The 10,191-nt window shown below is 43.4% G+C and overlaps 2 protein-coding genes across 4 annotated transcripts in view; both read right to left on the minus strand.

The window, feature by feature from the left end:
- Positions 1–877: 877 nt before the first annotated feature.
- Positions 878–7,985, minus strand: LOC123058172 (arginyl-tRNA--protein transferase 2). Of its 2 annotated transcripts, none has more exons than XR_006427087.1 (6): positions 7,712–7,985; positions 6,664–6,702; positions 4,904–5,054; positions 3,632–4,774; positions 1,710–2,206; positions 878–1,258 (listed from the first exon to the last, which is right to left on the minus strand). XR_006427087.1 is itself a non-coding variant. In XM_044480988.1 (6 exons), the coding sequence occupies exons 1-6, from the start codon at positions 7,848–7,850 to the stop codon at positions 1,133–1,135; spliced, it is 1,923 nt and encodes a 640-aa protein (XP_044336923.1). In that variant the 5' UTR covers positions 7,851–7,984; the 3' UTR covers positions 878–1,132. The 2 variants fall into 2 exon arrangements, 1 of the variants encoding a protein (XP_044336923.1); XM_044480988.1 differs by having other exon boundaries at positions 1,882–2,206; positions 7,712–7,984.
- Positions 7,986–9,294: 1,309 nt separating this feature from the next.
- The window catches only part of LOC123058188 (uncharacterized), a 3,838-nt gene continuing 2,941 nt past the window's right edge, over positions 9,295–10,191 (minus strand). For both annotated transcript variants that reach the window (XM_044480997.1, XM_044481001.1), the window contains exon 8: positions 9,295–9,828. In XM_044480997.1, coding sequence (XP_044336932.1) covers positions 9,583–9,828 — 246 coding nt within the window. In that variant the 3' untranslated portion in view covers positions 9,295–9,582. The remainder of the gene's footprint in view (positions 9,829–10,191) is intronic.

Below are 10,191 nucleotides of genomic sequence, written 5' to 3' on the forward strand. Positions count from 1 at the left end.
GGGGCTTGCGGGCCGCGCCCCGGCGGGCTCCCCGAGCCCCTACGCACCAGCTGCCAACCAGTCGCCGACGCCGGCCTCGCCGACGCGCGCACCGCGCACGCCCGTTCGCCCGCCCCTGTCTCCAACGGCTCGCTCATTCGCTCGTCCTCCTCCTACTATTCCTCATTCAGTTTTTCTTTGAGGGGTTGTCGAAAAAAGTCTCTTATGCCATTCATACATGACTTTCATTTATCGAAATATAGATGTATCTAGACATGTTTTAGTATATAGGTATATCCATTTTTAAACAAATGAAAGTCAAGTATTTTGAAACGGAGGGAGTACAACGCAAAGACGCAGCACAGCACAGCACATGCCAACAGTTTCGCTATGGTTAAAGCTGTAGTGTTGTTGTTCCCATCACTAAAAAGGGGCGTACTGAACTTTCCAGTGGCTCATCTCGTGGCATGTACACCCGTCGCAGCGGTACCACCAGCTGAGCTGAGAAATAGCAGGACCGACCATGCATTCATTGGGTCGGATGGCCGACTGACACCCGTTTAGCATGCGTTTAGTGAGTGGGTAGCCATGAACGGTGGCACTACCAGCCAAACACGTCGCCCGGCCGCGGTTCACGGGGTCGTTGCCGCGCGTCGTGGCCTGGCCTTTCTCCCCAGGCGGCATGCGCGCGCGGGGGGACGGGCACGGCCCTACACCGCCCCTACCGATGACACACCTTTTACGCGATGCCATACAGGCCCCAGCACATACTTTTTTCCGATAATTTAGAAGCTTTTTTTTTTGCTTTTTTGCTAAAGTAGAAAAACTGTAAAGCAGAAGCAAAAGCCCAAACAAACAGCACCATATTCAGAAGATAGCACCGGGGAACCAGAGGAGATACTTGTACGCATGCGCTTTCCGTTGTGATAATTTCAACAACCATGTACGCGTCCAAATCAAATCGCTTGTGGCGCAGCACAAGTCGCTGTCCGGGCAATTGCCACTGGAGCCAAAAGAGAGACGTTTTTATGAATCGATTGACAACGAAAGCATCATAGCCATCTACTATCTGGTTCTCTACATGACTTGCACAGACACTCGGAGAGGAGTTTCGGACGGCTGCGCTGCGTTGCCCCTGAAGAATGGTTGCTGCTCAGCTAAGGGAATAGACGATACGGTCAGACAGCTCCTTCCCAACGACTTTCGCGTATCGGCTCAGCTGCCTTTCCAGCTCACTCAGGTGTCTCCTTTCGATCGGCCCGACAACGCTGTGAAGTTCCTGAAAGATATAAAAGTTCATGAGCGGTTATATATAGGACATCTATATCAACAAACTGTTCCACAACAAGCCCAAACGGCCAAAGAATGACAGCTGACTGCTCAAAAGAACACCTTTACAGTAAATACAGTTACTTGGACATCAATTGTGCGGTTTTAATTATTATATCCAACATGAATGGATGTCAAATTAGATAAAACCGAAAACTCGAAATAACACCTTACAGATGCAGTTTCCTACACATCAGTTGTGCAAATTTAATTATTACATGCAGCATGAATGGATGTCAAACAATTGTAGATGCAGTTTCCTACACCTTACAGATGCAGTTTCCTACGCATGAATTGTGCGGTTTTAACCAATTATATGCAGCAACATGAATGGATGTCAAACTAGTAGGTAAACCCAAAACAAAGAGCTTTCAGTTAGATGTTCCATGGAAGTGACTTACAAAAGGATGGATGGATGGATTAATACCGGCAAGTCGAAGTTTTTACCAATGATAATGGATGCTAGGAAGGCAAAATAAATGCCTGCCTAACTGTACGCCCCCTTTCGAGTGCATCAACCAGCTACAACTAAGATCACATTTTTTAGGCCGGAGCTCAAATTTATGTATATACCTTGTATTTAACCCGAGAGCCGCTCAGGTCCATGATAACATTTTCAACATCTACGCCAGAACAGTCCTCAGCTGTATCACCTTTGGATTCTGAATGAACCATCTCTTCATCAACCATCATGTCTGATTCGTCGTAGTCCGACTCTGAGTCCTCATCATCCTCGTCAATAGGAGTCTCACTGTGGTCATTTTTTGCTGAAGATTCGTCACAAGGGCCACAAGCGTGTGGTTGGGGGATTTCATCTTGCGCCATGGTGGAGAAATCAGATAGAACAGAATACAGGCTCCTATCTAGTAATGGTTTTGCAGCATCATAGCGCACCCACCTGCAACATCAAGAGTTAATGTAACTGTCAAAAAATCAGTAGATAAAGAAAACCCACACCATTTCAGAATAGAACTTCAGATAATATATTAAGCAGATAAGCATGTCAAAATCTATTGTCAGCGGCCCATGTAATATGACGTGAAGTCCCGTGCGTATACTTCGGAAATTTACTGTACCTTCTAAAAAGGGAGATAAATTCTACGCATTTGAACTTCCTACGGCTCCAGTATATACCTTACCCAGAAAGTGCCCCTCCATTTCAAAGTACTATGACAGTCTTGTGCATGCACAACATCTGGTTGGAGAGGAATGATCACGTGTTTGAGAAAAGACTAGAACTAGGAAGATAGAATGTCCAACAATCAGAGAAACTCTTAATACTTATTAGGTAGGCTGGTGGCCGCGGGACAGGGAGAGAATCACGTAGCTCTTTCCATGTCTGTAGGTAGATATGGTTGTCACTGTATCTACTGTTCTTAGTGCGGACTGCGGAGATTACCCCTTGTAACATCACTTCTTTCATTCTTAATTTAATGACATGCAAGCCTTTTGCATCTTCTGAAAAAAAAGGCTCTGACCAATAATTACCCCATTATTATGTGGTTTATATGAAAAAATTACATTTGATAAGCACATTTGAATATGAATCAAATGGCACCAATTTTATGCCACATATAAACTGCATATTAATAGTGTTTTGTCGAGTATTTTGCTATTGCAACCTACCCCCTCAACTCTCACCGAGTCTGGGAATCAGCCCCTAACTCCAAAACCAGGCATTTGACGCCTTGAAACTCCTAAAAACAATGCAGAACATGCATCTTACCCTAAAGCCTAAACCACCATGGTTTTGGCTCATGTGGCACCTACATGTTCAAATTTTGCTGACATGAGTGCCACAAGGATACCACTCAACTTTGTCCCTTTCTGGATTAGTAGCAAATTAAATTACAATAAGCAGTGGAGCATACCATGTTACCCTCCCATGTATTTCTACGAACTCAATTTCTTCCTCTCTCCTCGAGTGCATCGAGAGGGTGGAGACCAGGGAGCGGACTTGGGAAAGGTTGCATCTAGATCCAGCCCGTGCCGATTGTTCCCCAACTCAAGAGGTACGCGGGACAAGGCCACCAACGGATTTTCTCGGGGCTAGTGGAGAAAGTCACAATGGAGCAACCAGGAAGGCGAGGAACCCAATTATTAATATGGTAGGGAGCACCTAGGATCGGGTTGCTCTCTTCAGCTGTACCCACATCAGCCTAAACCGGTTATCATGGTATGAGGATTGTCAAATGCCCGACTTAGGAGTTGACAAATGACTTACAGACTCAGGAAAGAATTGATGAGGGTAAAATGGACTTATTCCACTTGCATTTGCATGAGAATGGGATATTTTTACAGAATAGGAGGAAAAACAACTTACTCATAACGGACTGGACAGAGAAGTTCTGATGGTCGATATGCAGCTTTATATCTCATCTTATTGCAGGAATGTATATAATAACCAAGGTAATAGTACTCAAGACTGGGGCAACTTTTCTGTGTTGTCTTGATCCAATCTATTTCCTTTAGAGCTGTATACTTTCCAAGAGATAGGAAAGCAAGGTCAGGATCCCAGAACAAATATTTGCTTGAGAGACATTTCGGAAGGATATCAACTACACCAACTGCCACAAGTTTTCCATCAATTCTATACTGCTGATGAAATGAACCAAAACCGCATGGCGGAACTGTATTATCACCACTCCTTGGGCGAATAGGTACGATTGGGGTATCCACCAGAAATCTCTTGTATGAGCTTTCCGTAACTGTCTTTTCCTTGTGAACTTTTGTCTGATATCTTTGGTACAAAGCAAACTCCTCAGGGTCAAAATGCGATCTTGCCATCTTAAATTCCAGCTTTCTTGCTTTTTTACCATGTCTTGCATCATTTTTGTTCACAGAGCTTTGTTTTGAGCTAGTCGGCCTATCAGAAGCTTGTGCACATGTATCAATGCTAGTATGGTTCTGAATTGGCTGAATAGTGGCTGAGTAGAAGTTCAGATGGCCATTACAGGCTTTCACTGCAAAACCAGCTATTTCTCCATGATGTTCCATTGTCAACACCAGTCTTTCTGCAATACAATTTGGTGAAAGGTCCCCTAATACTCCACGTTTTTCTTCAGGCAATGCACGTTTAATTACTGCAGCCAGTTGGAAACTTACATTACATGAGTACACCAAATCTTGCACTGCTCCTCCTTTCTTTTCTTGTGCTGCTCCTCCTACTTTCTTTTTTACTTGAGGTTTAACAGTCTTCACAACAGCTTTAGGGAGTTCAACATCAGAACCTGCTATTCCACCTTGGAAGCACGTAGCTATTGCCTCATTGATTTTGCTAGACAGGAAACTAATAAACTCATCTTCTTTGTCTAAACTTGGACCCGTGGCTGTTTGAAATTCATATGCTGATACCCTGGATACTTTCAAGGTTGGTGAATTCATAGGTTCATTGAGTGAACGTTTCGTAGGGTTAGTCTTGCACTGTGGACTTCCAACCTGTGGATCAAGCTCTCCATCAAGAAACCTGAACAGGGGTAAGGTGAAGACACGATATAAGACAATTTAAGAGTCAACTATAAAATATACATTATATAAACTTCATGTGGCGTATGCAAAAAAGAAGAAGAGGGGAAATAGACAAACAAACATGTACCTTTGCATCCTTTTAAGTACACGGTCTTGCTCTTTGGAACAAATGAAATCACTTGCCTTCAGGCGTATAGTATATGCCGGACAGCATGTCCGTTCCATCTCAGGCTTGTAGAGAAAACTGCCAGACCTCCTCCATCCACGGTCAAGAAGAGCTGTAAACGACAATCAACATTCTAATCATGGTGAAAACCATGGCGACAAAAGCAATTCTTCTGAAGAAAAAATAAGAGTCACATTACGTGGAACAATACAAACAAATAAAGTTTTAATATACTAACAAGTCAGCTTATTCCATCTCTCACTTCCATTCTTCTTTTCTACAAAGCCTCTAGTTAAATCCATAATTAACAAATGCATCGTTTTTGTGAATACACTTATTTCATGGTATAAATGTTCTTCCTTGTTGCAAATTTCTATGATATGAAAATATGCAAATTTCCTTCCTTGTTAAGTAATCTGATTTTAAGTAACCTGCTGTTGTTTCCATATATCACAGTTGGGATATGTTTGTCGTTTTCGGTAGGTGCACTGATCCTAAAACAATGGGCAGTCACTGATATACTGATAAATTAGATGGATGAAAATGTAACATGGTGGAGCTTGGTGTTGCCAAATGTTCATATCCCAATATCTTGAAGATATAAAAGCATGTCATCGTATGCACTCTCATCAGTGGCGGCGCTCAGGGTATTCCTGGGCATTCACTGGAATACCAAAGAATTTGGCACAAAAAAATCTGACTATACATGCATACATGCTGGAGCCCAGTAGAGCAGCCCATCCTGAGCCACGACAGCCACACAACTGGTCTCCGTCTCCCACTCTCCCTCCCCCGATGCAGAGTCCCCAAACCTAGCTGATGGCGCCGACGACGGCAAGCGATTCCAGCCATCCTGGTCCAGCGATCTAGCTCTCTGCCCCTCTCCCTCCCTTCCGGCTCTCCCCTCCCCTCTGGCCTCCCCTCCGCCTCCGGCCTCCGCAGTCCATGCGGGGCTGCGGCACTGGGCTGCGGGGCCTCCCCTTGGCGCCGCCACTGCTCCAGGCTCCCTCCACCCCTGGCCTTCGTCGCCGTCGAGTGTCGCTGCGTCAGTACGCCATCCATCTAGTACTGCATCCATCTACAGGCACCAACCACGGAACCACCAAGGTGATTTTCCTCTGTTTTTCAAACAAATCTTAAACTTCTCTTGTAAATGGCCACTGCCATGCTACTTTGTTGACTTTTTCTTGTAAATTGTAATTGTTTGTCACTGCCACTGATTGTAGCTATAGGTTGTTGTCTGAAACATTGCCACTGCCACATTGTTAGAGATATCGCCACAATGATATTTTGCTACTATTATTGATGTATGGTCATTGAGTCATTGATTTTGCCATCTTACTGCACATTTGTTATTCTATTATATTGCTTTGGCCAATTTTTTTGCAAGAATACCCAGGAGCAAATTCCTGACTCCGCCACCGATTCTCATGTACGGTTCTATATATATACTATCGCGTATCATGAACTTCCTTGACCTTATCTAAGAACTTATTTGGTATTGCTCAAAATGTCATCTGATTTTTTTATCAATTATTTAATTATATATGTATTATGTTAATTAAAAATTTACTGGTTAGTATTTCGAATATCAGAAGCATATTAAATTACATGTGCGAACAGAATAAACAACCAGCCTCTAAATCTATATCAATGAATTAGCTAACTGTCCAAAAAATGGATATTTTACAGAAAAGGTAAGAGCCAAAAAATCTTCACACCTTGATAGTCATCAGCTTTCAGACTGTTAGCCCACAGACCTGTAAAATTAATAGGATAAGAAACTAGCACAATAACTTTACTCCAAGAAAGCACAAAAGTTTTGTATCTCATTGTTGACAGAAAGAATGATTTACAGGACTAAGAATATGCCAATACAGCCTAACACAACAATGGCAAGACAGCAACTGATGACCACAAGAAGGACATTCCAGCAGACACACCATGGTAGCACAAACTGTCGTTATAGACTCATAGACATATAAACAGATGTTTGATAAGGAAATGAAAAAAGAAGGGGAGAAGGTAACGGCAAGGGAAGAAGGAGATTGACCATTTAAACTTGTTTAGTTGTTTATCGTCAAAAACATAATGAACATTAAGAGTTATCACTCAGCATGACAATAGCATGTTTTTCACTTCATTACGCCTTACGAAAATGGAATTGGCTGACTCTTACAAGTGACACAAGGTGAGGCACAAACCGAGCTATCTGAAAATTCTCACATGTTAACAAATTAAGAAAGTCAGAGAAGTAACGATCAGCATTCAAAGCCTAACTGCACAAACCTATACTAGCAAGGATAAGCCACTTCATTAGGATTATCAAAGTTCTAAAAAGTACTAGGCGTTAATTGTGTATTTTGCCACGGCCTTGCGCTTTTCTGACCAAAGCGCGTAGGTGTTTTGCTATCACCTAGAGCCTAGGCATGCCTTTTTCAAATGTGAGGACTTGTAGGCAGAAAGAACAACGATTCTACACGACCCCAACTAGAGAGCATCTCGCCTTAGCAAGGGTATGTACGCCTAAGATTCATCTCGGGGTGACCTATACCTCCTAACATCGTGCCTTCGTGGCCTGATTCCCTTAGCAACAGCATGTACCCCTGAAACTCGATTCAGGGGTGATCTACGCCTCCTACGCATAGCGCGTCTTCTCCAGACAGACACCAGAACTGACGAGCAATTCCACACGCAACAAGGATCGATCCAGGTCGAAGAAGTGCCGGTGCTATATTTCAAATCGGAAGGGAATTCCGGGATTGGTACCGTGGGAGATGCTCGTGGGGCCGGTGGATCGGCAGTAGCCGCAGGTCGTGCGCCGCCGGCCGTAGTCAATCACCACCGACTCGCCGCCGCCGCCTCCCCCGCCGTCCCGGGCGCCGCTGCTGCTGGCGCCGTCCGCCATCGCCGATGCGGCCGCGCGGTGGTTTCGCCGCCGCCGGGCCGGAGTACGATGTTGGTTGGGCGGATTGGTTGGGTCCCCGGATCTGTCTGGTAGGGCTGGGCTGTGGATGTCACAGGGTTCTCTGCCGCTGCTGGACTGGCCCCGTTGTTATAGCAGAACTAGTCATCACTCGTCCGAGAATAAGATTTCTTTTTTCTTTTATAAAAATCACAGGGCTCCCCATCGACAAAATAAAAAAAATCTGAGAGTAAGAATTTTTTTTTGCTGAGAGTAAGAAAAGCTTTTTTTCGAACGGAGAGTAAGAAAAGTTGACCATTGCATGCGGGTTTTTACTAGTACCAGGCCTTATATAACGCAAAGTGTTTAGAAGAGATGTTTAGAGAAATAAAGCAGTTTTTCTTTAAGCATCAATGCTTGTTTATAGCATCATAGAGATAAGCACTAATGCGTAAGAAGACCTCAATTTATTTTACTAAGCACATTTCTAAGCATCTTACGTCGTAACATGCCTTAAAAGCTTTTGTCCCTACAAATTGGTTGTATAGTTTAAAGTTAATCCTTCCATTTTTTTTCTAGCAAACACATACTGCACATGGTTTTTCGGGCTCAACGCGGCTACCGAATTACATCCTCATCTCCCAAATATAGATGATAGAAAATGACAGATTTTCAAAGCCCAAACTTTTAAGAAAAAAACAACTTCATCTTCATGACATTTTAATACTACTCCCCTTGTCCTATAAGAACGTTTTTTACGCCAGTATAGTGTCCAAAATGTTCATATGTTATGGAACGGAGGGAGTAGTTTTTAAAGTGTTTTTGTGGGGTGGTTTAAGATAGAGCTTAATAAGACCCCTAAATTGGCGGCAAGGCACAACCTCGCTTTGATCGAGTCAATGAGATCAAGGATTCAAATCTTCATGACAGGTAGTTCTACCTTCCTCCCTAGTATAGTAGCATTCTCATTTCTTTATGGGCTCAAGTCCACAATTCCCTCCTTTAAACCAAAGATAGTTGGTTCCACGTTCCTACTTTCATTTCACATGGGTTCAACAATGGTCTCTGCGTGCACAAAGTGAAAGCAACATCTGGAATTTTATTATGGCTACAAGTTTTCATTTTCGCCCTCTGATTGGCTCGTCTCCTCCTAATTACATATAGTTATTCCTCGCCCGCAACTCGCAAAGCATCAGCATCTTTGGGATAACGATAGCTGATAGGGCCAACCACCATCAGCTCCGTCTAGACGTCGCAATGGAAAAGGCGACTAGGCAGAAAGCAAAGTGTTACAAATAAATAAATAAAAGACGATTAAATGCACACAAGAGCTGACTGTACATTGCATTTTGATTATTTAAACAGCGCAAGGAAGCACAATCATCAAACGATTTCTGTGCAATTTTGTTCTGAAACACGGCTTACTCCGACGAATATGCACGATTCAGGATTCACTGACCATCCTTGCAGAGGATATTATCTTTCCTGGGTCAAAACGGGGGCCGCTTTACAAACTGTCGATCATGGCTTATTGATAACAAGTTGTTACAATCCCTTGACAAATAGCGTTTCTCCCAGAGAAACTATGTACACACAACCGAGGGCCACAACAAAATACTCAGTAGCTGCTGCTACCTGCTAGTGTTCTCCACTACATCATTTTGAGGAACAGCATGCCGTCTAAACCGCCATGCCCTCGTGCATACATAGCAAGCAATACCAGATGCATCATCTCTCATGTGTCCGCTTTGAAGCCCACGAGCTGCTGCAAGGCCTTCCAACCCCAAAGCAACTCGCGCTCAAAAGCTCCTGCCAGCCCATGCTTAACCAGAGCGCCATTCTTGGGCAGGATACTATCATCGTCGGTCGTTTCATCGTATTCACCATCAGCATCAGCATACGTCGTAGCCCTGCCATTCTGGGGTGCTGTGTCTATTTCATAACGAAGCTCATCTTGAATTTTCTGTTCGCCCATCAATAGCTGATTCAGAATCAAAAAGCACCGTGTGAGTTGAGTCTAACAATTGGAGGAACTTAACAAATGATTAACTAGCCCTCAAAATATGATTATAAGAACTGGTAGCCATGATCGTTGAATGAGATTTATGCAGCTTACACTACCCATTAAGAATACTGGTTTTTTTTTTTTTGGAAAACCAGTGTTATTCCGCTTTATAAGCATGTCTTTCCACCTTCTAATGAAACGAGTGATCTAATGCTTGATAGATAGTTCAGTTCAGGCTGACAGTTCTTAGACATTCTCTTGTAAAAGAACCACCAACATGTGGTGCTCCGGAAAATAGCACACAATTTTGAGTATGGTCATCTATAATTCAGATCAGCC

Source organism: Triticum aestivum, chromosome 1A (genome assembly GCF_018294505.1).
Source record: "Triticum aestivum cultivar Chinese Spring chromosome 1A, IWGSC CS RefSeq v2.1, whole genome shotgun sequence".
NCBI lineage: Eukaryota > Viridiplantae > Streptophyta > Magnoliopsida > Poales > Poaceae > Triticum > Triticum aestivum.